The sequence below is a fragment of the Marmota flaviventris genome, chromosome 9, assembly GCF_047511675.1.
Source record: "Marmota flaviventris isolate mMarFla1 chromosome 9, mMarFla1.hap1, whole genome shotgun sequence".
NCBI classification, from domain to species: Eukaryota; Metazoa; Chordata; class Mammalia; order Rodentia; family Sciuridae; genus Marmota; species Marmota flaviventris.
The window spans coordinates 98830400-98858018 of NC_092506.1; the positions used below are offsets into that span (position 1 = coordinate 98830400).

Consider the following 27619-nt stretch of genomic DNA (forward strand, 5'->3'; position numbering starts at 1 on the left):
TTGCTGTAATGGGCCCGCACAGGCCATTACCTTGAAGATTTAAAAACCTAAATGAGCTCATCATATCTAGTGACTTCCATTGACATTCATGCTTGATTGCAAAGCCTGCTACTTTTGAGTTGCAACTTTATTGTTTGTTATTAATTCTCGGATGTTGGTGGTCCCCCCCAACCCCTGCCATTTAGCCAAGAGCATGTCCATCATGTGTGATGGATGTGAACGTTTCTCAATAAGACCCCAGTGAAGAACCTTTTCATTTTAAAAATAGCCCTGTGACCTTTAGGGCCCAGACCAGAGTTTCCGAGGAATCTAGTGGGCTGAGGCGAGTCTCGGTTGACTTTGGAGGGGGCGGAAGTTTGCATTTTTTTTTTAATTTAATAATTTGAGTTTCATATGAATGATTCTGCGTTCCATGCAGTACTAGGCATTTTCATAACTGTCTCTTCCACTTTGGGTAAAGGGAGGGAGGGAAAAAATAACAGCAGCAGCATTCTGTGGGCAAAGGAAGAAAACAAGAGAATGGGGCAGAGAACAGGCTAAATTTAAAATTGTAATTGGCTGACTTCCACTGGCTTGCGGGTGTTTTAATGACTCATAATAACTTCATTTAAAACCAGCTGAGCAGAAAATAGATTGGAGAGGAGCCTCGGGCCATTATGGATTTGTTTTTTTTGACAAGCTCGGTTTTCAGCAGCCAGGAAGGCTCTCAGAGAGGGCTTGGCTGTGTTCTTTCTCTCTTTCTCTCTCTCTGAGGGTTGGTGGTCTGCCTGGGAGAGATTGTACAGAAACCAGGGCTAGTTCTTTTTTTTTTTTCCCTTTAACTCTCCCCCCACCTCTTTTTATTTTTCTTAACTGATTAAAAATAGATGCCTTGAGGTATTATTTTAGCATCAGTAGGATTTTTTCCACTTTTGATGTGGTAAATGGAACATAAATAAAATTGTTTTTGAAATTACTGAATTAATTGGGTAGTAAAGCAACTACAATGCATAAATTTCCTTTGCTGTTTTTTTTTTACCCTGAGCCCTGATCCATATTTGTGGGGCGTTTCCCTTTTTCCCCAGCACCCCGCCAGCCCCTTCTCTCTCTGAGCCCAGACCCTTCCTTTGAAGGGCAAGATTCTTTATCATCCAGGCAACCACGGGTAATTTTTTACAAATCTGGAGGATTTGGACAGCACTGGTTCTGTCCAGGTTACCCAGGCAGCTCCAGAAAGTACAAGTTTTGGGAGTTGCCAGAAAAGGCTCTGACCTGCCTCTAGATGTTTTAAATAGATCCTGCCTGTTTCCCATGCTCGGAACAGTGCCAGAGTGGTCCCTCTCTCTTCTCTTTTGAAAGTCAGCCCGCTTAGTCAGAGGATGCGTCTGTCTGGGCAGGACAGGAGGCCGTCCCCGCCTGATAACCCTCAGCCGCTTATCTACCCCCTCTTATGGCAACTGTCACATTCTTTGTTAAATAGTTATTTACGTGCTTGTCCTTTTTCACCTAGTAGACTCTAGGCTTCTTGCAAATATGTGATTTATTTCTGTGTTTCACATACTACCTAGCATAGTAACCCGCTAGGTGGTTATAGCTTAGTTGTTTTTGAACAAATAAATGGGTGAATGGGTCAATGGAAAAGGATAGAGCTGAGGGGCTCCCTTGCTTCCTCTAGCCCTGGGAGTCAGCAGTCTGGATAAGGAGGCAGGAAGGGAGGCAGGGACCTTATTAGTAGCATGCTCTGTTGCATCCCCACAGCCACATCATAGCGGGATCTCAGTAACTATCTGTCGAATAAATGAATGACTCTGGATGGATGGTAGGGTAAAGGAGAGAAAGACATTTGATATTTATTGAATACCTGCTGCGTTCCAGGCACATTGGAGCATTGGTGTTCTGTACATCTCATCTCACTTAAGCCGACATTGGCCTTGGAAGGTGAATATGCTAACTCCATTTTGCAGATGAGGACACTAAGGCTTAAAGAATGAACTTGCCTAAGAGCAGACAGCCAGAGGTTGCAGACTGGATTCAAATCCAGATCTCTCTCCCTACCTATCCCCCTTGCTTTTCTGGTATATATACTTCTGTACCTGGCCCCTGGCCTCCTACTTTTTGAGTGCCTAAATTCCTGCTTTTCTTTTTGTAGAACTAACCAATGTCTTAGAGACCAGGGAGCTGAGATCAGGAAGATCATGTCTCCAGGGGTTTGGGGGCAGGAGTTGCACAGTACAGCACAAGCCAGCACACCTGGCCACCAGGAGAAGGTTTGGCTTATTAGCTTCTCCCTGTTCTGCCAGAGCAGCATGTGTCCAGTGGTTGCTGAGTTGTGGCTATTACTTCTCTGTATTGACTTGCAGGACTGTGGGGAGGATGGCTCTGGGAGCATGGTTGGAGGGTCTGTGGATCAGTATGTGGCTGTCCCACCCAGGGAGAGCTTGGCTACATCATGCCCCCTCCTCTTCCTCACCTGGACTATGCCCCACAGCAAGAGGGACAGGAAGACAGAGTTGCCTGTGGCCCCTCTTGCATGGTCACTCAGCTGGGTGCTTTGCTCCTGGGAAAGGCACCCTGGGGTCGGGAGTGGAAGGGGCAACTGACCCGTGCTGCAGCCCAAAAATGTGGGAGCTGGGACCACTTGGGTAGTTACTAGCTCTATAGACTGCTAGCATCTGGGAGTGTGATCTGTCAGGAAGATGGTGGCCTCCCTGACCTTTCAGATCACTCATCAGGAGGCTAGTTATATCTGTTCTCTGACAAGCTCATCTTCCCTAGCATACTCTGGGGATGAAGGAACCTTCTCTGGGAAGTGAAACCTCAGCCCAAAGGAAACCAGATGGCAAAGGTTGGGCAGTGGAGAAACTTCACGGACTCTTCTGGGTCACACACGTGGCTCTCTTGTGGGGGAAAATTGTTCTTGAATTAGTTCATCAGTTAGCAACCAAACTGGGGTCCAGTGGCATGCAGCGCCTAGAAGGGCAGAGTTGAAGCTGCCATCCTTACCCACAAGTTGTTGATGGTGGCTGAAAGATGACATGAGCCCCCTGGCCAAGGAAGCTCACTGTTCTCACAAGGGGACGAGTGGGAAACAGAAGAGTTCAGAGCAGGGAGAATCTCCACGGACCAGGGAGATGAGGAAAGGCTTCAGGAAGGAGTTTCGTGGGATTTCGGTGGGGGATTTCCTGGTGGGATGTCCAGAAGGAGCTCCGCGGTGGAAGGTGTGCCTATTTTTCTGAGCAAAAGGAAGCAAGAACTTCTGTGAACTAGAACCATCCAGGTGGACATCTTTCCTCCTCTTCCTCCTCTGCTCACAACCATCTTCAGAGGTCCAGTTTCTTGCACCTAAGGGTCCTGAGATCTCCAAAAACATAATCCTCCTGACTCCCAGGTTGAGAAACTTTCCCTTAAAATGAAAATGGCCACCTCAGGCATTCCCTCCATTTTGAGGTAGCCACCACACAAGCCCACAAGGAAAAGCAAGGCTTACAATTGGTTACAGACCCCCAAATGGTAAGTTTCTCATCTAGGATGTGATGAACCGAACATTTGTTATGAGTGCCCAGAGCTCTACAAAACAGCACTGGAGGGCTGCCCTTGGTGAGTCAAGGACTCAAGCCCCCTGGAGTGAGGGGAGGAACTGTGGGCACTGTCATAGCTGAGGTCCCCAGGGCACCAGCCTCCTTCCTTGACCATGAAGGGGACACCCTATGTGTGCCATTAGTGGATGTGGGCTGGCTGTCCCCTAGAGGAGGACAGAGGGAGGCCCAAGGGCTTCTGTGGGGAGTTGGCTCTTCCTGAAATTCAGCCTGGCACAGACACCTCTTCTAGACTTTTCCCCAGAAGCTAATGGGATCTCTCCTCCCTCCCCCACCCAGGCCCATTTTGATTGGAATTCTTTTTGCTTGCCAAAGAAAAGAAGAAAAAAAATATCAAGTTCTAAACTTTTCATTAGGTAGTTGGGATAAAAAGCCTTCTGGGGTAGGTGGATTAAACCTCGCAGCTCTCTGGCTGACTATTATAAGCTAATTGAGCACGGGAGCTCATTGGCGGCTGATTTTGTTGGAGTAATTATGCAAGGCCATAGTCGTTTGGGTAACAAGGTAACTCCAGGTAAGGAGAGACGCCCTGAGACTTTTTGATTTGCTGGAATCTTCTTCTGTGGGTCTTCATTAAACGTGCCTGGCATAGACAAAGGCCCGGAGACCAGATTTTTGGGCATGCAGGTGTCCCTTGGGGATTACTGCCTGAACAGCCCAGCACATCTGAAAGAGCCCTGCTGGGGACCATTTTTGCTTTGATTGGGGTTTGAGGTCTGGAGTCATACTTCCTGGAATCAAGGACTCAGATGGACAGGTGTGGGCTTTGGGGCTGACCAAGAAGCAAGGGGACTCAGGGTAGAGTCTTTCTTAAGCTCTGAGGGCAGGACCTGGCTGCAGATCATGAGCTGGAATACCTCTATCTCTACGGGGTTCTGTCCAACCTGGGTGGGCAAGGTGCAAGCCGATATAAATATGACAACCCCTAGGGTCTTTTCTGTCCTGTAGGATTCTTGATGGTGATGCTTCTTTACATATGCCATCTTCCCACTGGATACCACCTCTACCTGGAATCGTAGGAGGTAGGAGCCTACAACTGCCACTTGTGAGGCCTAGGCTGAGAAGGACCTTCCACTGCCCTTTGGAAGGGACCCTGGGGCATGGCCAAGCTGAGCATGTCCTCTGGGTGGCCCTACCTCACCTCTGTTGCTGCCCATCAGTGTTGAATCATACCCCCCCAGAGGACAGCATGTAACTGTGCTTCCTGATATAGCCCCTGTCTCCTCTGAGTGACAGAAAGAGTCACTGTCACCAGAGCACTCTATCTTTCTGACACCACATGGCAAGCCTGACTTTCTTGCCTCACTTCTCAGCCCTGCACAGCCTTGAATTCTGCTCTGGGGGCATGTGCAGAGCCGTGTTAAGCAAATGTGAGCCTTTTATTTTTTGCTCTTCTCCAGATCTCCCATTGTAGTGTTCAGGCCTTTACCTCCAGTCTCTGGCCTGAGCTGAATGGTTCTTCCATCTCACAGTTATGAGTTTGTCACAGTCAGAGGCTGGCTGAATCAAGGAAGGAATGTGGTATTTGGTTAAATTGTAAAATTAGCTAGGAAAGTTAATGAGGCATTCGCCTCTGCCTTCCGAAGAACAGGGCATTTATGAAAGTGCTTCAAGCACCTGCCTGAGAAGGAAAGAGATGGGAAGGAGTGCACAGGGAAGCTGCCTGGTAATGCGCAGAGCCTCATCCAGGTGAGTTTCCAGGCCTAGGACCAGCTGTAGCTTGCTCAGCTTGATGGGACCTAAGAAGTCATCCATTCAAAACACCTGGATTGGGACAGACTCTTGTGACCACTGGGAGTCCATAGGAGTTTCCCACCACACTCCCTAGGATGTCTTGAGGTTGCACGGAACTGGCTACAGTTACCATTTTGACACCCAGAATCCTTTTATTTTTTTCCCCCAAAGAGTCATGCTGGATGCTATTATCTCAGGAATACATGGTAGAAGGAAGGAGAACAAAGATGACAATGATAATGACAGCTAACATGTACTGAGGGCCTGTGGTGTGAGGTACTTTTACTCCATTATCTCCCTGGATCCTCACAAGACCCACTGGAACTGGTATTCTCATTACGTCCAGTTTGCAGACAGAAACTGTGTTTACTTGCCCCCACATCAGCCAGCAAGTAAAGAGGCAGGGTCAGGCTGTGCTTCCAGGGATACCTGACCGGTAGCCCCTGGTCTTAACCTCAGAGGCAAAGTTGTTTCCAACCTCTTTCCAAGCTGCCCACTTCTCCCAGCCTGCGTTTCACGTGGTACAGAGTGCACGCCTGCAGATGCCCACCCGACGCTCTGGAAGTCACGGTCTCAAAGGTGCATGTAGAAGAGCTGCCAGCAGTCTATTTTCTGCACACACCAAATTCACAGGTCCTCTAATTACACCAAACAAACCATTCTGTTTTCAAGCGGCAATTCGATGTCATTTTAGTTATCAAAGCACTTTAATAATGCTGTGGGCTTCACCTAGGAATAGTCACCCCACCTGGACCTTTTGCATAGGGCAAACCAGAAAAGGCCAGTGGCGTTTGTTTCTTCCCCCTGCGGAGAGATGGGCATTAATTATGACAGGCAATATTTCTGTTTAGAAAAGTGTGGCGCCTTCAGGCTTCTGAATTCTGAGCCTGGAAATGTCAGTGCTGCAGTTGTAATGTAACACCTCAATTATGGTGCAGGGGGTGAGACAGCCAGACTCGGAAACCTGCAAGGTTCTTTAGATCCACAGCCTGAGCCACAATTAAGGTTTCAGAAACACCAAAGGCAAGCCAATGAGTGTCATTTTTAACCGGTTTGAACATTTTACTACTTCCTAACATCAGAAGCACTCGGGCTGGAGAGCCCGCTTCTTGTCCTCAATAAAGTGATTAAGCTGAATGGGTGTTGGGGAGTATTATTAGGCTGAGAAGGCTAAAAATAGACATGCTCTGTTTTCTGAAAGCCACAGCAGGCCTGGAGAGACTGGCAACCTCGAGGTGCCACTGAGGGGCCCGAGGAAGGGGGAGAGAGGGTGGCAGTCCCCTGGGTGTTGGGTCTGAGATGGGGTGGTGGGTGTGGTGATGGGTGAGGCAGGTGGTGGGGCCTCTTTCCCAGCTGTCCTCAAGTGAGCAATCGTAATGGAAGCCGTGGGTCCACCATAGCTCCCTTGGTTTGAAGAATCCTCCAGGCTGTGTGTGTGTGTGTGTGTGTGTGTGTGTGTGAATGAACTTAAAGTAACTGACAACTCCAAAGTTTAGAATGGATACCTGGGCCTAAAATGTACATATTCAGCCAAACCTCACTAAATTCACCTGGTATTCTGGGGGGAAGGGGTTTGGTTAGGGCGGTGAGTAAAGGGGAAATTATCAGGGGCACATGCAGAGCAAAGGGGAGAAGGGAAGAGACCCTCAGAGCCAAGAGTGAGGGTCTTCCCTGCAAATCTTGGGACAACCAAGATGCTCAGGGTGGGTGTAATAAAAGGACTTTTGGGTTAACTGAAGGTCAACCAAGACAACTTTGTCTGTTTCAGACTTCAAAGTGTGCTGTCGTTCATCAGTGAGAGTCCATTTTTCTACTTTCAGTGAACACAGTTGTTATGATAGAACATCTTGCTCCCTTAGAAGTTGAAAAGAAAATGCTGGTGGAGGGCTTCCAGTCTGGAGGGGTCTGCCTCATTGGGGTTTTGTTTTAAGTCAGTCTCGATGATCAGTGACACCTTTTCCTCTGTAAAGCACCCCCTCCCATGCTTTCATGTCTTTGAGCCCATTCCTCTCTATAATAGCTTTAGACTATAGAGAGGGGCTAGGAATTTGGTGTCCATTTTGCAGATGGAGAAATCGAGGCCAAGGAAAGCAGGACCATAAAAAAAACACTGAAGTCCTCCGCAGAGCTGGCTCTAGAAGAGCCAACTGCTGCCAGGTTCTCTCTGGTGGACCATGGTGAAGAGAAGAGGGGGCGAAATGAAGAAGCTCATGGAGGAGGGCTCCTGGTTTCAAGTGGTGAGCTGGCGTGTGGAGAAGAGCAGAGGCCTTGAGTACATTGCCTTTGGTACCTTTTTTCTGTTCCCCTTACGAGGAGCTTCTCATGCTTTAAGGTCTTATATGATCCAAGATCCTTCTATAACTTATATGGTTAGGTGGGCTTCCCATGCCGCCAACCTGGTTGAAGTTAGTTTCATTTTCTCTGGCTCTTGCCAGCAATAAGACCTTGAACACGTGAACTAAGCTTTTTAAACCTCCATTTTCACATCTTTAAAATGGGGATAATCTTAGAGTTGCAAAAGGTCTAAATTGTTGTATATTACATTTTAAGGAGTTAGCATAGCTGCTTGTTTCATAATAAATATGCAGTAGGTGTCAGTGACCAATATTCTCACTGTGATTGCAGCAGCTTGTATTATTGATGCCCACTGCAGGACAGCCTTTGCTGGACCCATATGATCCTGAGGGGAGAGGAGAGGGTTGTTACTGGGCAGGGGCTGGTGCCAAGTACAGTGCTGGACACCTTCCCATGCATCTTCTCATTTAAACTTCCCAATAACCTTGTGGTCCCATTTCTAAATGAGTGGCACCCTTGGAGTTGGGCAACTTCAAAGTCCTGCTTTCAGGGTAGGAGGGATGTAGCACCACCTTTTTAATAGGTGAGGAAAATAACACTCAGAGAGGTTAAACTACTGATGCTCTTGAGGCAACTTGAAGGAGACCTTGCCTGCAGGGCGGGTCAGCTCACAGCCAAGGGAATGGTCAACAGATACCCGCATGCAAAGCCCTGCCAACTGGTTTCTTGAAGAATGCAGTGGTTCTGATGCCTGCGACAGCATTTGAAACCTTCAGAAAGCCTTTCGATCTTACCATTTGTTCAAGTACGATTCCTAAGGGTATTTAACTTAAAAACAAGCAAAACACACACATACCAAAAAGACAGTTGCAAGTGGCTTTGGAGAGAGATGCTAGGAATAGGGAGGGAATGGGGAAATTCTGGGAAGAAAGGGGATGGGAAATTATCAATACAGAGATCCCAAAGAGATCCGAACACTGAGAGAACCCTGAGTACTCCTCAGTGAGGAAGGAAGGAGGGAGAAAGGAGCCAGTGTGGAAAAAGGAAGGGAGGGCCAGAGTGCTCGAAAGGCTGAGGAAGGCTTCCCTCTCTTCCCTCTGAAAATACCTCTAGTAAACATTTAGTGGAGGGAGTATCAGGGGATGATGGGGGACCAGGGCAGTGGCTGGCATCAGCTTGGCATTGTGTGGGTTAGGCAGGGCTTTGACTCTGACATTACCCCTGGGGTGGCTCAGGTTTTCTTTATTCTGTTGTCCAAGCAGCATTGAAGGTCTTACCTGGGAGTGGGACGTGTGCATTCAGGTGTGTGTGTGTGTGTGCACGTGCATGTGTGCACATTCACACACATGTAACCTCCCTCCATTCCAGATTGGGGGTACAGATTCTGATAGTGCTCTAAGTTGCTTCAGAAGAAAGGAGAAGGGTATTTGAAGAGGAGAGGTAACACGCAGGGCTTTGGGGCTTTGGGGCTGCTGATTCAGAGCCGGAAGAAATCCCTCTTATCATTCTGAATCTCTCACCTGGGAACCCCCAAGTGGGGGCCAGGGAGGAGGATGATTGCCGGTTTCCAGGATTTGAGCAGGTATCCCAAAAAAATCATGGCTCAACTCCCCACTTTCATTCATTTCTCTATTTTTTTTTTTAACCTAGAGTCTTATAAATGCTGAGATTGCCGAGCTGGCCATCTCCCTTAAACAAAGCAAAGCTGTGACCACCAGAAACCTAGGTGTCCCTGGCACTCAGGGGTCAGCCTTGGTGTAGCCTCATTGGCTCAGTCTGACTCTGGCTAATGATTATCCCAGCGGCTGGACTCTCTGTTCCGTTTTGCTCGCCTGATAAAGTATTCCCTGGAGAAGGCTCAACCGGGCTGAACTGGGGCACCCAGCCTTGGCTTGATCCAGCCAGTACCTTGCCATCACCAAGGGTTATAGCCTTTGAGCTCCCTTTTCTGGACACATTGAGCTTTCTTTGCCATGAGCTCTGGCTTCTTCTCATACAGCACCCATTCATCTTTTCTCCCTTAGCAACGTCCCGGTTTAAAACTGGTCATTTACAGATGAAGAGATAAAGAGGCTCATCCAAGGTCACACAGCTCAGGCAGTGACAGTTGAACCCTGAATCCATTTCTCTTTGTGGTATTTTGGTATATCTTAGGTGCTCAGGGCCAGCAGGATTGTCCTTGAGCAGTGACTCACACTGGCTCATCTCAGAGTGGCCTCCTTTTCCCTCCAAGCAGTGGGTTATGCATATGAGAGACTCAGAAGTGGTGTCTTACCCACTCAGGTCATTTGCTCCTTGCAGGTGGGCCTTCCCCCAGGAGCTCTAGGGCTAAAAATTTTATGGGCTAAAGTTTTCTGGAGACTTTGACCAGAGGCTGACCTCCTGGAGCTCATCATCTTGAGGAAGTGAACTTCATTTGTAATCACCATAGTGACTGAGCACCTACTGTGTGCCAGGTAGTTCATGTTGGTTCTTGCGGAAACTGTCATATAAGGATTAATAACCCCCTTTTAAAGAGGCATGTGAAGCTACAGAGTTGATGCTGAGACCATATCACCAATAAGAAAAACCACCCCAAAGCCGTGTCTGACCACTAGCGACTATAGGACTGAGTTCAGGAGGCCTGATGTTTAGTGTGGGGAGATCTCCCAGTTGGCATGGCTTGTCTGGAAGTAAGTCTGGCCCCTTAATGGCAAGGGCTGACGTCCCTTTGGTAGGACAGATGTCTGGGCCCTTGCAAATTGTGATTGCTATGATACCATGACTTCTCAGTCATGAAGTTGCCAGGAGAAGAAAGGGGTTGGAAGCCATGGCCTGGTGAGTCTGCAGATCAGGTCAGCACTAAACTTCAGGAAGATTTGGAAACTGGTTGGTTGGTTTGTTTTTAACTACAGTAAATTTACCATTATACTTGTATTTTAATTAAAATAATTCACCTTAAATGGGATTTCACTCCTTACCTTTTGGATAGCAATAGAAAGATAATGATGGTTGTTAAAGATTGGCCGTGACAGACGTAACTTTCCTGTGCTCATATGTGAACACACGACCAGTGTAACCGACATTATGTACAGCCACAAAAGTGGGAAGTTATACTCCATGTATGTATGATATGTCAAAATACATTTTACTGTCACGTATAACTAAAAAGAACAAATAAAAATTAAAAAATAAACTTTGGCCATGAGTGACAAAGGCTCAACAGGCCTTTTATCCCAGCCACTCTGGAGGCTGAGGCAGAAAGATCGCAAGTTGGAGGCCAGCCTGGGCAACTTAGTGAGACTCTCAACAACTGAGCCAGAACTTGTCTCCGAATAAAAAAATCAAAAGAGCTGGGGATGTAGTTCAGTGGTAGAGAACCTATAGGTTCAATGTCCAGTACCACTAAAAAAAAAAAAAAAAAGAAAAGAAAAATTTGGCCAAGAGTGAAAATCAGAGCAGAGATGCCTTCTCCTTAACCCCAGGGAAGAGGAAGCTGATCCTGTCTTTCCTTGTAGCTTTTGGTTTGTATTGGGGCTTCTTGGGCATAGTCTTGAGAGGCATCGCCTTTCCATAGGTCTCACAACCCAGAGGAAATCTGCCCAATGAAGGCTTGTCAGAGTGGGTATCTAGGCTCCTTTTTTTTTTTTTTTTTTGTCTTGGTGCTTTGACTGGGATGGTGTTGTACATTCATACAATATTCATGTGTGTCTCATATATTGACATTGGGTAATGAAATAATGGCAATAAGGACAATGTTGATATCCATGACAATGAGCATATACTGAGCAGTTACTGCGCGCCAAGTAAGATGTTAATGACAAGAGGCGGGCGGGCAGGGAGAGGGAGAGAGGGTTTAAATTAATCATCACTCAACCAATTGTGTGAGATGCAAACACCCTGAACCCAACTTTACAGGTGAAGGAACAGGTCCAGAAAAGAAGATCAGTTGCCCAGAGTGTTAGCTAGAAATGGTGGAATCAGAACTTGAACCCAGTTTTGTCTGATCCCAGAGAGTACGTTGTTAAGGACTTGACTTGTGCAGCTTTACACTGTGTGTGTGTGTGTGTGTGTGTTTGCACTGGCTGCGGGCTGCATTTCAAAACCTATTGGATTACCTGCAGATGCTAGGAGCCATAAACAAGGAGCTTTCCAAACCTCTCTGGTGGAGAATTAGCATTGGAGGGACAAGGGACAAGGTAGACCCTGTGAGACCTGAGAGGGGGACTTACAGGACCCCTATGAAGCCAAGAGCACCAGGCACTATGGTAGTACTGCTGCTCCTATAATATGACATTTATTGAGTAGGAGGAGAAATGCTCTCTCAGACATAGACGCTCAGCCTTCTTGACCCAGCCCAAGTCTCCTCTTCTGCAGAGTGGATGTTGAGTCACATGGGAGGGATCAGGCAAAATTTAACAGGTCAGTGATAGGAAGTTGACTTCCAGACATCTGGAAAGGAACCACCCTCCACCCCAGCTGATCCCCTATCTCTGCGGCTCAGCCTGCCAGGCTTTCCGGGTGGCTTTCTCCACCCTGTCTTTGATTTGGGGCCCTGTCTTAGTGGTTGATTCACCTCCAGTCCTGCAGAAAGGCCAGTGGCCCCATGGTAATGTCCATGAGAGCTTCCCTTGGACACTCCCTGGGCTGGCCCACAGGACTGCTGGTTTCCCATTCAGCTGGCATCCTCCCACCTGTATCCCCTTTCCCTCTTTCCTGCATCTGTGTCCCTTACAGAACCTCTGTTTCTGTCGTGGTTTTTCTTTTTGTTGATAAGGGAGAAACAGAGTGAGAGGGAGAGCCAGTGGGGCGGGTGGGGGGGGGGGGGAGAGAACACAAGCATGCCTGCAGCTCCTCTCTGGGAGTACACATCTCCTTGAGGGAAGGAACACACAGTGCTGGCCTTTGGAATTGGCAGCCTGTGTGCTGTTCTCCGTCTGATAAGAGGTACTGTAAATAAAACTGTACACCGTGGCCTGTTGTAAAATGCCCCGCGTCTGTACTCATTGTTCTGACAGCTCATGCTTTTTTTGGGTCTGCTGTTTTGGTACACTCTGTACTTCCTTATGTAAGCAGGCATGCATATCTCATCAGAACATTCAAGATGTTTATTTTAAAATCTCAAGGAATTAAAAAAAAAAGGACACACCACTCAACATTCGATGCTGGCAAACACTAGGTGTTTTTTTTTTTTTTTCCAGTGGTTCTTTTTTTAAAAAAATTATTATTAGCCTGGGGGCGGGGGAGGTTAGGAGAGGGAGGGATTTTTGAATTTTTTTCCTTCTTACATTGGCTCCTGCCTTGCATCTTCAGAGGTACACTGCCCCATATCTGATTGTATTCAGCGCTGTCTACATGTTTGGGACCCCCTGCCCATTTCTGCTTAGGAATACAGGCGGGGGGGGCGGGGAAGGCTCTCTGCTTTGCCAAGGGAGAGGGCCAAGGAAGGGGCACAGCTGTGGGGAGCTGGTGGTAGCTTTTATGGGCTTTCATCTCTGTTGTCACTGGCATCCTGGCATTTAGATAAAGCTTTATGCTTTTGCAAATGCCTTCCTGGCCCATCCCTCTGATTCCTGGTCAGGGAGTTGCTGAGCCCCCACAAACCTGGAGGCCTCAGACCAGCTCCAGCCTTAGTGGGACTGTGGAGTCTCATCTTGTCTCTGTTTATTGCTTCTGTGTATCTACCCACCTTTATCTGCTTTGAGCCCTTGAACCCTCCTGTGTCCGCTAGTCCCACCTTTTGAAGGTGCCAGCAAATCAAAGAAAGTAGAGGTCTGGTAAATTTGGAATGGTCGGGCATTCCTGTTCCCCTCAAGAGTGGTGTTACAGCATCCCTGAGCCCACATCTGCGGGGTCCCTGGGGGTCTGGCAGGGTCAAGGCTGTCTGTTTCTTTAACAACTGGGTTCACTAACTCCCAGATGAACTTAAGGAGAGGCTGGGGAAGGGGACCTCTCCCTGCAGATCACTGCCAGTCAACAGAGGATCCAGTCTGGCCTCTCCAGGTCTGCCAAAGGACAGGAGGCTCACTGAGTGTCCTAGAACAAGGACTTGTCTGTTTCCTGCTAGGGAAGACGTTGGGTGGCTGGGTTGAGGTCTTGCTCCAGGGGAAGCAGACACCCCCACTTTCTAACCTTTCCTCTTTTTCTCCCTTGAACTTCCTGAGCTCTAGCCAGTGACCATGTCCTTGAGTTTTCAAAGGGGCAGCAGAGAAGCCAGAGTGTGTAGAATAAGGACTCTGCCACCCCCTAGGGGACAGCGTGGCAGTGCCCTGAATGGCCACTGCCCTCTTCTCAGGCCAGTTCTGCACCCAGGAACCTGCCTGAGGGTTTCTTCAACAATAATTCAGTGCACCCCTGTGCAGGCCAGGCAGGGCACAGGGCCCTGGGAGTCAGCGGAGCCCAGGACATATGCGAGCTGCTTGCACACAGCTTACAGTCTTCGGGAAGACAGAAAAGAACCTGGAAGCACAGGGCTGGTGAGTGGGATTCTAGGGGCTTGTCTGGCAGAATTTCTGAGCTGGGTTAGTGAAATAGCTGCTGATGCTGATGTATTGGTCCTAGGACAGAATTTTTTGCTCCCCCTGACAGAACAATCATTCACCTTTAAATCAGAGGGACAAGGGATGGTTCGGGTGTGTGCACATGGTGGCATGCGTCTTTACAAATGTTAGACTCCCTTTGTACAAGATAAATGGCCTCCGAATAACTGTGCATCGAATTTCAGTAAAACCAATCATACTCTAATTGTGCAATGGGAGTTCTTCTTTAAAGGAATAATGACCAGTGATGATGGTAGCTACTTTCTATAGGTCCTGTGTATCTTGCCACTGAACCTAGGCTGAGTGCTTAACCCACCTGGTCACAGTCTATAGAGGGACCTGCTTTTGTTGTTCCCATTTTACAGATGAGGTGACATGTGCACCGAGGTTAGGCAAATTGTTCGAGGTCACAGTTGGTGGCTGGCTGTGTTGGCATTTGGACTCTTTGCTCTCTTGACCTGCATCCTGAGCTCTCAGCCACACTCCACCACCTCCTGAGTTATAAATAGTCTCAATGATCTCTTGCATCGGAGCATATTCTGTGTCTGAGAATGAGTTCTGTGTTTATCACCACCCATTATCTCCCACCAACCAGCCTCACAGCAGCCTCAGTGCAGGTTGGATCATCCCCATTCTACAGATTGGGAGGCAGGTTCACTGAGGCACCATGGCTTGTGTGATGTCCGCAGCAGTGAGTGGCCGACTCAGGCCTGACACCCCTTTCTGCTGACTCTAGGTCAAGCAGTTCTCTTCCTGGTTCATGGGTCTGTGGTTGATAGGAAGGATAGCGTGGGACCAGCTCTCTCTGTCTTCCTGCTGTTGCCTTCTCCCTGCAGTCCCTCCCTTTCTTGCTGGGTCTCCACTCTCCCTCACCAACTCCACGCCATCCGTCCAGCCGCCCTGCTGTTCCCTGCCCTTTATGGACATCCCACGGCCTCCTCTGGTTCTCCATTCAGATGCCCGTCACCACGACAGCTTCCCTGGCCTCCCTGCACAAAATGACAGCCCTGGCACTCCCTCCCTTTCGGCTTAATTTATTTCTCTTTTTATCATTTCTCACCACCTGGCCTATTTTACATAGACCTGCTTTAAAAAAAAAAATCTGCCTTTCCCTCTTGAACATAAGTTCCATGAGGGCAGAGATTCCATCTCTTTTGTTTCTTTACGCTAAGCCACCTCCTGGCATGTACTTCATGGGCATCCTCTGTGTGTAGGAAGGATGTGGTGATCCTGTCCCTCGGGTTCCCCCTGCTCTGGGTTGAACCCTAGGAAATTTCGTGGGGGTGAATGCTGCTGCTAGGTCCATATGCACCCGCAGCGTTCAACTGGCATGACCACCCCCCCTCCCCCACGCCCCTCCATTGATGCTTTATAAATGTATTAGGGGCGGAATGATGTCACCGTAATGCATTTTGGGAATAGCCATGTGGTTTATACACACTTGAGTTGCTTTGAATGCAAACCTGACATCATACTGAAGGCAGCAGCGAACAACATATGCACAGTAAACAGGCAGAGACTGTCTTATTGATTAACAGATGAGGCCTCTATTATCGATCAAAGCTTGGCGAGGAAATTTATCACTTTTAATTTCAGGGCTGCCAAATATTTCTGCCTCTGAGCCAGCCATTACAGAGACAATTTAAAGGCACAAGCCTCCCCGGGAGAGTGGATTTCGGGATTTTGTCTGGCACACTCAGCCCGCTTCTTTGCTCTTTGGCTTACCCTGGAGAGTTGGGGGGTCAGAGTGTCTCTGGGCAGGGGTGGCAAGAGTTTTGGGGCTTCATAAATGAGGCTGGCAGTGGGAGCTGATGTCTGTGGTGAGACATCAGCCTGACCCAGGGTCCCCGAGGACAGGGACTTTCACACACTGCGCTCCGTTCCATGACTTCAGCACATGGGGTGTGGGGTGGGGTGGGGTGGGGAGGACATTGAAGGCAACCAGATGCGGTCAGCCAGCAGCCTTCACTAGATCAGCGTGCTCATCTGTCTTTATCTTCATCTGAACTTGTCTGGTGGTACACATCCGCCCTTCATTTCCTACCTGCTCCCCCCACACCTGCTCCCCCCTCCCTTTGTCTCTATTTCTCAGCCATTAAAGTGAGACGCTACTACAACCCACACGGATGGCCATTTCTAAGAACGGCTGCACACCACATCCCTTGAAGCCTGTGCACGGTCAGACTCCTCACTCGATCACAGGGCTCCAGCACAGACGGCCAACGACGGCCAAGCCCAGGAGGTGCCCTCCCCGCCAGTCTTGTGGAGGGAGCCGTGAGAACAGATAGAACCAAAGAAAGAAATGCAATTAAAATCAGATCCCTTACAGATCCACAGAAAATCATTGACGGCTAATGATTTAGGACTAGGGGGAGTTGCTCACTGTGAGCGCGCTGTGGCTTCATCCAGCCCAGATCCCCCATCCTGGCCTGCGCTGCTCTTTGAGGCACTTTTCTATATTTCCTGCGAAGATGGATGAAAGCGGTGCCGGCTGCTGCCTCTGTGAACACACAGACACGGCTTTGCTGGCCTCGCCGGAAGGTATTTTCTTGGCTGCTTTTTCAAAGCTCTCTAAGCCATGTACCAGGTGCTTGGCCTAAGGATATCCTGCGGCTCGAAGGGACACCCAGAGGTCATTGTGGAATTCTCCCTGCCTCCAGGTGAAACTCAACCCCAGCCACCTAAGACAAATGATGATATTTATTTTTAACTCTCCACGAAAAGCAGTTTCATTTCTCCCCTGGGGTGCTTTATCATTCATTTATTTAGTCAGTCACTCCTATTTATTGAGCACCTACTAGAGTCTCATCAGCTCATCATTTGGAATATAGACAAGGTCGGCGTCTTCATCCTCATACTTGCTACTGGTTTTACTGGGTGTTTAAGCCTTTGTATTTTGAGTTTAAATTTCTTAAGTATATGCTAATACTCTAAGGAAAAAGTTGTTAAACTTTTAGGAAACATTATATAAAGCCCTGGTGGATAAAATGGACAGACTTATTTTCCATTTTTTTTTTTCAAGTTGAGGGAAGGGAGCCCAGACTTCACCTTCTTATCCTTAAAGCATCTTTGCATATGGAATTCTATCTAAGGAGGCTAAAGATACAGGGATTAAGAGCGAAGGCTCTGAAGTCAGGCTGCCTGGATTTGAATTCACCTCTTCTATTACCCACTGTGTGACAGTGGGCAAAGTACTTACCCTCTCTGAGCTTGTTTACTCATATGCTAAGTGGGGGTTATAATAATAGGTACTTTAGTTCTTGTTAGGATTACATGAAATGATGTACACTAAGCACTCAGTGTACATACATACCTGCTATGTATTAAAGCCTTGGGAAATTGGAAGGGGTGAGAAAATAGCACTAGGGGCTCTAGCTTTGTGTAAAAAGTAGTTCTGGCTCCAATGAGACTCTTATGCCTAAATAAACCCACAGGCACACTTCAAGAAGTGCTCAGACATGTTAAAAGGAACAAAGTGGACAGGACAGAACGGAGAGCGGCTGCAATGCCTGGTGCATGCATACTCTGGCTTTGAAAATGGAATGGGGCTGAAACAGAGGGATGAGATTGGGAATTGCTCAAGCTCAGAGACTCAGGGAGAGTCGAGCAGTGCCAGAGAGGACCATGGGGACAAGCTACCTGCAGAGGTAGATGGCTCACTGGCTCAGGTTAGGGAAGTCAAGTAGAGGAATTTATAATCAGTACAAATTGTGAGCCACTGTGTCCTTATGACTAGGGAAGTGTGCAGAATCAAGTGGCCTTCAAGGAACCTGCCTCTGTTGGGTGAGTCAGAGGGTGGCTGGCAGTGTGGAGGCCAATCTTGACCCCTACAGTGTTCCAGACATGACACAGCAGGGTCCTGTGCAGACTGTGATTATCCACAAGCATGGGAGAGAGATGTCTTCAGGACCTTTTGCAGGAAAAGTGCCAACCCTCAGCCCATGGGCAAGAGAACGTATTAGAGCCTCCAAGGCTATTAGCCGGTGGTAGAGGTACCGTTTCATCCTGACTTGGTGACCTTGTCACTTTGAGCTTTGTAAATAACAAAGTTCTAAGGAAATGTATTAAATTGGGTTGCACTGAGTTGCTGTTGTTTATTCCACAAATATGTACAGTCACAGGTCACCACTGTGCCAGGCAGGTGCAGCCATGCACAAGATGACATGGTCTCTCCATCAGGGGGCTCACAGTGTGGCAGGAGAAAGAGATGGGTCCATGGGCATTTAGAACAGAGCATGGCAAGGGCCACAACCTGGAACATAGAAAGTGCTAGAGGAGCAGAAAGAAGGGTCATCTTACCCAGACACGAGGGCACGGGTGTCAGAGCTGAGACCTAAAGGATGAGTAGGAGCTGCAGCTATACCACAGAGCACAGGGGACGGGGGGAAGGATGTCTGTGGCAGAGGACGCATGAAGAATGCACAGCACTGAGGAAGGAAGAAGGCAGCCCCTCCAGGGAGCAAGAGCGAGGAAGGGGATGGAGCCAGAAAGACGAGCACCAAGAAGGACTTTGCGAGTCCTAGGGAGAATTTAGACTGTCCTCCAAGCACTGGTGAGCCATTCCAAGGGTGTTCAGCAGTCAGATGCAGGTCGTGGTTGGACGTAGACAGTGAGTTCATTTTGGGTATACTGAGTCCTAGGTCCCTGTGGACATCCAAGTGTGGGTGCATCAACAATGCCTGCTTTCCCATGCATCACAGGGCCACAGGGCACATTTCCCCTCCCGGGTGTCATTTGTCGCTGTCCATCCCTCAGAACTGGCCATTCAAAGTGCTCCTTCTCCATGGGGCATCTCGCCTGGACTCCATCTCCATTTATCTTAGTTATGCTGCTTTTGTTTCTTCTTCTCTCTCAGAGAGCCCTAGGTGAGGGCGTCTAGAATTTATGGGGGGGGGGGGGTGCACCTATTGGAGGTGGATCTGGCCTGGCTAAGGGGGCCATGGATTATCCCTGGCTCAGGATCTTCAGAGGTGTCCAGCCCCCTCCCCTAATGTTCACCTGCACAGTTTTGACCCAGGACTTTCCCGCCTCATGGATTGTCCTTCTAGTGGTAACTGCCTCTTCTTTCTTTCAGCGGGTGCCAAAGCCTTCGTCTGTGATCAGTGTGGAGCACAGTTCTCGAAGGAAGATGCCCTGGAGACACACCGGCAGACCCACACTGGTGAGTTGCCTTCAGTTCCCATTCTCCAGGTCTGCCTGCGTGCAGTGCATGGCTGTGAAGTACCTTGGTGCCTCTTGTCCTTAGCACACACGCTATCTAGTCACCTGCAGGGGTGCTGTGAGTGAGGACGGACCTCTGCCACGTGCAGCCACTCTTGCCTGTGGGCTGTCTGGACAGGAGTTCACAGGTGTGGCTGTGTCCCATGACAACAGCTGCCACGGCTTAGGCCCGGATCTCTGGGGTCACAGGCCACTCATGCTGTCACCATTGAGGCCTCTTGGATGAGGCCTTCGAGAGCCTGTGACTGATCTGAGCGCCCCCTTCCCTGAGCAGTGGTAGGAAACCTCGTGCATTCCCTCTGGTAAAACACTGAAACCCTCGTGTGGCCACAGTGGACTGCTCTTGATCCTTCCTTTGTGAGGGTTGAGTCATCGTTTAAAAGACATCAGTCTACACGCAAGGATGTATTTGAACAATATTAGCTAATATAGCTTTATTTGATTCCAAAGCATCAGTTTCACAGTATCAGTGTCATCTCATCCTTGTGATCAGTGTCATTGTCACCGTCCTTGCAAGAGCTCACATTTATTGAGTACTCATATGTGCCAGGCCCTCTTCTCGGTGCTTTACTTGATCCCACCTGGCCAATTTTTCAGTAACCCTGTGAGGTAGGACCGATTCCCATGTCAGAGAAGAGAAAACTGGGGCTCAGAGGAGGGGAAAGGACTTTCCAGAGTTCAGAATGGGGACAGCTGTGGTAGAGCCTTAGATTTCAGAATTCAGAAAACCCAGGTTTAATTGTGACTCTGCGACCTCCTATTTGTGGAACCATGAATAAATTACTCAAACCCTGTTAATTTGGGTTTCGTCTTCTGTTAGAAAAGTGGAGTGGTAATAGTATCTGTCTCTGAGCAGAGGGATTCAATGAGATATTTTAATTTGAAGTCCTTTGCAGGGTGTAAGGACTTAGCTCAGAGTGAGCATTCAGTGAACAGTAGTAGATGTATTTATTGAGTTCCTACAGTGAGCTTGGCACTGTGTGGACATAGAAGACACTCAACAGTTCTGCTCTTCATGCAGCTGGGATTCTAACTGAGAGACAGTATTGGGCTTTCAGGTCAAGTTATAATAAATGGTGTTAACAAAAAACAAAGAAGAATAAGGAGGAGAAAATAAATATTTTGGAATAAAATGGTCATGAAGAAGGGATCTTTTAAAAAAATTATTCATTAATTTATTTGTCCTAATTTGTTATACACGACAGCAGAATGCATTTTAAATGGGCCAAGGAGCTGAACAGACACTTCTAAGAAGAAGATACACAATTGATTAACAAATATATGAAAAAATGTTCAACGTCTCTAGCAATTAGAGAAATGCAAATCAAAACTACTCTCTCAACTCCAGTCAGAATGGCAGTTATCAAGAATATAAGCAATAATAAGTGTTGGCGAGGATGTGGGGAAAAGGGCACACTTCTCACATTGCTGGTGGGACTGCAGATTGGTGCAAGAAGGGCTCTTTGAGGTGACATCTTAACAAAATCAGAAAGTGAGGGAGTGAGCTACTCAAAGGTTTCTGGGGAGAGATTCTAAACAGAAGGAATAAGCCCTTCCACAGCCCTGAGGCTGGGTTGTACCTGACAAACTCAAGGAACAACAGCACAAAGAGCAGTGTGGCAGACAGCAAGGAGCAAGGTGGCAGATGAGTGTAGAAATCAAGCAGGTCTCTCAACTCCAGTAAGGAATCTGGGTTTTCTTCTGCATGGGCTTAGAGTCTTTTGGAGGGGGAGAACATATTTGCAATTCATATACCTGATAAGGTACTCACAACTAGAGAATATAAAGAACACTATGATGCTGAAATAAAAATATGAATAACTGAATTAAAGAATGGGCAAAGGATGTGAGTCGACAAGCCTCCAAAGACAGACAAATGGCCAGTGAGCACATGAAAAGATGCTGCACACCACTAGCCATCAGGCAGGTACAGATCAAAACCACAGAGAGACACCACTTTACACCCACTAGGATGTGGCCATATAAAAGATATAGATAGTTGCAAGCATTATTGAGGATGTGGAAAAATCAGAACCCTCTACATTGTTAGTGAGAATGTAAAATGGTGCAACCACTTTGGAGAACCCTCTGGAACCTCCTCAGAAAGTTAAATATAGAGGTATCATATGACCCAATAGTTCCACTCCTGCCCGTCGACCAAGAGAAATGAAAACATTCATCCTCACAAAAACATGTACACAAATGTTCAAGGCAGTATTATTCATGATGGTCAAAAAATATAAATAACCCTGTGCCCATCCACTGATGAAAGAACTAATAACATGTGATCTATATTCATGCAATAGAACATAATTTGGCTATGAAAAGAAATGAAGCACTGATATATGCTACATATGACATGGATGAACCTCAAAAATATGCTCTGTGAAAGAAACTAAACACAAACGGCTATATGTTATATGGCTCCCATTAATGAAATTCCCTTAATGAAATGTCCAGAATAGGCAAATCCATTCAGACCCAAAATGAACTAGTAACCAGAGGCTGAGGGTGTTGGAAGGTATATGGGGAGATGACTCCTAGTGAACACAGGATTTCTTTGGGGGGGGTGATAAAAATGTTCTAAAATTGATTATGGTGATGGTTGCACAACTCTAAATATATTAAAATTCACTGAACTGCATTTTAAAAGCATAACTTGTGTTTATGATACATGTATCATAACTCAATAGAGATACATGAGTGTGTGTCTATGTATATGTACATATCAGTGAACTTAGTCACATGCTAGTAAAAGTAACTGGTGTCACACAGGCTGCCACATGCAACATACATCAAGACACACAAACACACGTGAATTTATTGAAATAGAATACACATAAATACTTGTTTATATATATAAACACACATATACACACATGCACATGAACATTTAGAGAGAAGAAGAAAAATAATTCCTTGGATTGTTTTTTAATTAAATTTTTTTTTTTTTTTTTTTTTTTTTGGTGCTGGGGATTAAGCCCAGGGCCTTGTTCATGCTAAGTGTGCTCTATCACTGAGCTACACTCCCATCCCCATTGGAGAACTTTCTGTGGGAGAATGACATAACTTGATTTATGTGTTTAAAAGAGCAGTTTGGCCCCTGTGGTAAGAGTTGCAGCCATCAGTTGCTGTGTCACCAACCTTTTCCACAGCAGCTTAAAAGAATGAAGTGTTATCTCTGACCATTTTGTGAGTTGACTGGGCTCAGCTGGGTGGTTTTCACTTGGGTCCTCTCATGGCTGCCATCAGGTGGTACCTGGGGCTGGATCATCTGAAAACTCTTCTGGGGTGATGTCCACGGTGGCCTAATTCAAATATGACTCAGAGCCCCTGCACATGGCCTCTCTACAGCCAAGTAGTTGGGGCCTGTTACACAGCAGCTCAGGGCTCCAGGAGTCAGGGGACGGACATTGCTCACCACCTTCTTACAAGCTGGGAAAATGACTATAGAAATACAGCTTCACTGCTGCTGTGTTTTGCTGACTGAAATTGTCACAAATGAGCCCTAGATTTAAGGTGGTGGAAGCCTACACTCCCTTTCCCAGTGGGTCTGTGAACCTATAGGGGAAGGGGAGTTGATGGCAGCCATCTTGGAGACAGGCCACCATAGGGCCTGGAGCGGAAGAAGGAAGACAAGTTCACTGCTGGAATAATCATGGCCATCCACATTTCTAAGTTCTAGTCCTTCTACCTCACAAACGTCTCCTACACGTGGAGAATACACCTCCTGACTCTGGTATTAGGGCTCTGGCCTGGGGCTGCCCTGAGGGGCAGGGCAGGTCACACAGGAGCTGCTGTTCTACCTCATGTCTCCCTATCTGGAGATCCAGAACTGGTTGTCTTGAAAGTCAGGGGAGGACAAGGTCTCCCAGGGTCCCAGCCGTTCTCTTATTGCTAGACCTCACGGAATCAAGAACCCCACGCTGAGAATACTAACCTGGGGCTGCTGAGGAGTCTTTGGAACCAGCTTTGCTGCACACCTGAATTCTGTCCATCCAGCTTATATTTGCAGCAGCCGGGGAGGGAGAGCTGCCTCCAGCCAGGGGCAGGTTGAGTCCTGAGGGGTGAGCACCCTGGCAGGCTGCTCCCAGGCTGACCCCAGGCATACATGGAATACCTCCCATGTGCCTGGTGCACACTGAGAACACTGGTGACAACACAGCCACAGACCTTGTTCTTGAAGAAAGTGGGAGATATGAGCGTGGTGGTCTGTGAACTATGCTTTTCCAGAGACCTTGTGAATGGAGCCTGCCTGTTGGAGGAAGGAGATGCCATCAGAGAGAAGTGAGCTGTCCAGAGTTACTGCTTATGTTGAGTAAAATGTGGTTGATATTCAGCATGCCATGTATGGTTTACTCAATAGATTGAGTAAACTGAGCTCTTGCAAGGATGAATGTTCGTGAGAGGTGAGAGGAGACCAAGGTGGTAGATTGGATTCAGGCTCCCCACCAACCTGGGCTGGGCTGTGGGCAAGCTCCTCCACAGCAAGGCACCTTGGCTCAGGCATTGTGCGTGGTGCCAGGAGTTTATACAACAGCAATCTCACCCTCTGTGTAGGGTTGGCAGCAAGGTGGCCTTCGTGACACTCATGGCTTCCTGACACATCGCAAAGTTCCTTTATCACTCATGGCACTACTTCCTGCTGAACCCAGACAGATCCTCGGTTCCCCTGATAAATCAATGAGAGAACACAATGTGAAATCTATTTGCCATCTCTGTTTGAGGACAGGGGACCCAGGAGACGGGAGAGAGGCCTGATTACAGGGGATGCTGAAAATAACACTCAAGCTACCAGAGAGGGACAAGCCAAGTGCATGGTGCCAGGTGTCACTGGAGAGCCAACAGAAGAGCAGGGAGAGAGCTCTGGAAAGAAAGGAGTGTAGAATATGATAATGCACCTGATATTTTTGATACTGTAATTTATAAAGCACTTTATTATTCCCCTTTTACAGACAAGGAGATGGAGGTCTAGAAGCCATCCATAAGGAATTAGAGAGCTGGAACTTGACTCAGCTCTTTCATGCTCTTCCCACCATTCCTCAGCTCCCTGCATGGTGGCCCTCTGTTGGCAGTGCGTTCCTGGACTGAGCAGTCAGGGACATCAGTTCAGAGTCCTTTAGCTCATGACCTTGCCTGGGGCAGGGCTCTTTTATATCCCTGTGACCCTTTTAACTAAGAATTCCCAACATCCTGATGCCCACATCCTCCTCCTGGGGTAGCATACAATTTCCCTGAATCTGGTTCCGTGATGCGGCCACTATGAATGGGGAACATTCAACATTGCATAGGGCAGGTGATTATGGTGTCACACAGGTATTCTTAAAACCGAAAAGATGAATTTAATTTCAATTCCAGTGTAGCCAAGCAAAAGGCAACTTTTGACCCGACTTAGCCTGGATTTCTGTCCTGGTGTGTGTGACCCCCCCGCCCCCACAGCCTCCCTGCAAAATGCTGATGAGCCCAAGCTGGTGCTCAGGGTGGCCATGCTTATGGTTGGGCTGGGCTCAGGCTTTGTTGTCACATTTCAGTTTTCTGTTTTGGTACAGCAAAGACTTTGCAGAGATAAACAGAGATCATTTTACACCTTTTATATTATGACAAATACATATTGCAGAACACTGCTGCTTCCAAAATGTTTGGGTTGCAGAGAAGCGAGGAATTAACAGCTAGGCAGCTCCCGAGATACTGGTACTTCATTTACACATCAGAAGTTTTTTTATACCGTTCAGTAAAATAAGAGTGAGAAAACACGCATGCACGAGCATATACACACGTGCCCCACCGTGCACCTCCTGGGATCTATATCGGGAATGCCTTAAATTAGGAAGTAGTTCTTTTAAGTCCAGATACACTGATAAATACCATTAATGGCTTAATTTATACTCTGGGTTTGAAATTTGACACATGGACACTATCTTGGCTCAGGAAACACAAGTGGTTTTGTGCCAGAGGTTTTAATGACCAATCAGTAATATAAATTGCTGCATCACTGAACAGAAATAGCTTCTCCATGTCATTTGATCTGGAAACTTCTCCGGCCAGGCAGCAGTTAATAAATTTAAAAATAATTACCCTCTTTATTCAAAGTCAAACTAATTAGGAGTGGATTTTACAAATCATAATGTTGTTCAAGCCACTGTACATTCCCACTTGGGACTTGGAGAGGCCTGGGGGCAACAGACAGGATTAGGTGATGTTAATTAGAGGGCAGAGGAAATATCCTTGCTGAGCTCAAGGGTAGGGAGCTGGGACCATCTTCAGCATGTCCTGGGAGAAGATGAGTGATCTCAAATGAGTAGGCTGTGAGGGTGACCTGTAGGAGCTTTCAGCTCTTTCAGTCCACTCATAGGAAACTCGTGAGCAGCCAGCCACTGGGACCTGAGCCTGGGGAGCTGGGGTCAGGACTGCCCTATGTGGGCCAGGCCAGAGAGACAGAGATGAGGAGCAAAGAGGTGCACCTGCCAGTGACCACTTAGGGAGAATGGACATTCTTGGAGGCAGGGGAATGGACAAGATGATCTCTGGAGGACTTTGCCTTCTAGACAAGTGGGGGGGCCCTAACAGTGGCTCAGGCCTGTACTCCAGTCTGCAAAGAAGAAGGAATCCATGGAGCCTGAAGTCAGAGTGTAGATCTCTGGGTATCGGTACATAGTGTCTCAGAACTTGGTATCTGGTGATTCAGATACTAGCCCTATCATTTACAAGCATTATGATCTTAGACAGATTGCTTACATGCTCTAAGTATCAGGATGCTCCCCATAACATCAGCACAATTATGGTGTGCATTGTAGATGGGGTATTAAGGGATTTACTTTGCTAGTTCATGTAAAACACTCAGCATAGGCCTTGCATGGAAGAAGGCATCTCCTGAGATGGCAATGGTGTTTTTTGCACCATCATGGTCTTCACCAGAGGGGAAGGGCCATTATCTGCCTCATGGGTGTGTAAGAGGAAAGCAAGTCCTGATAGTGGAAGAGAAACAGGAACAGCATCTAGCTGCTCCTCCAAGGTGAAGGTGGGGTCTTCCAGGATCCCTGCGTGTGTCCTGTGGCCAAGAGAACATTTCCAAAGGGCCCATCAAGCTCACAGCCACTGGGGCGCTCTAAGTAAGAAGAAAGACATAAGAACAGAATTATATTCCACACTTTGAAAAATCTTATGGGGTCTAGAGTGTCCAAGCTGCCCAGAGGAGCCCCTACTTTTGCTACTATGTAAAACTACGCCAGACAGGTGCAGAACCAGGGTAAGGATTAAGTAAGTTCACCAGTCTCCAGGAACACTAGGCACATGCCCTGCCATGACTTAGGGTACCTCCATAGAGCCCTCAGGAGTCAAGAATCCTGAATCTCCTAGTGAGGTCCCATATGTGCTATCACCAGGAACCTGAATATCCTGGGACTTCCTGTCCTACCTTCTTCAAACATGATCTCATCTCATCTGTTAAAAAAGAGAGTGAGAGAGACACATACAGACAGACAAAAGGTAGCCATTTGTACCTACAGGCCTCCCCACCCCACCCCAGACCTCCACAGGAACCAGGCTACTAGGTTGAACTCGACCTTAGACCTTCCCCAAAGCAATTCTGCTCTCTCCTCCAACCCCATGTGCTCCAGCAGGTCTGCCAGGTTAGTGATTTGGTAACCTGTGCAGATGGTGTGTCCCATCATTCCTACATTCACATCTTCACTAAGTTTTTAAGTACCTGTGATGTGCCGGATGCTCTGCAGTCCCAATGCATAATGGCAAACAAAATTTGGTCTCTGCTTTGCTGAAGGCTACAGTGCTGTGAAGGAAATCAGCAAGTAGGTTGAACTCGCCTTGGGTGCAGATGATTCAGTAGCTGTCCTTTCTTGGATACTTTTGAGTTATGACTTTATTAAGTCTTCATTTTGTCTCCTTAGTCTTTGCTGGAGAAAACTGAGACCCAAAAAAAGTTCAGAAACAATACTCCAGGCCAGAGCTGGATTGTGTGCCCTAGGCTTCTGCACCCTAGAGCCCTTGTTTTAACATTGTCTTCCTTCCCTGGGGGCCTAGGCATCAAATCTGATATGCAGACCACAGGATCAAAGCCTATGTTTGAAAAAGACGGTCATCTAAGAACAAATAATCTAAACTAGAATTGGAACCCACGGGTTCTTAGTTTCATCCCAGTGTTCTCTTCACTCTGACTACAAAATAAGAACTTTCCTTTACTGGCCTAAAAAAAGTTGTTCAGATTTCACATCCCTGTGTCTCAGGGGAAGCCAGTCAACCAGATGCAAATATGGAGATGCT

At 47.5% G+C, this 27619-nt stretch overlaps 1 protein-coding gene across 3 annotated transcripts in view; it reads left to right on the forward strand.

Moving 5' to 3' along the window:
- The window catches only part of Zbtb16 (zinc finger and BTB domain containing 16), a 180254-nt gene that overhangs the window by 98439 nt on the left and 54196 nt on the right, over positions 1–27619 (forward strand). For all 3 annotated transcript variants that reach the window (XM_027930704.2, XM_071616719.1, XM_071616718.1), the window contains exon 4: positions 19197–19283. In XM_027930704.2, the coding sequence (XP_027786505.1) occupies positions 19197–19283 (87 nt within the window). The remainder of the gene's footprint in view (positions 1–19196; positions 19284–27619) is intronic.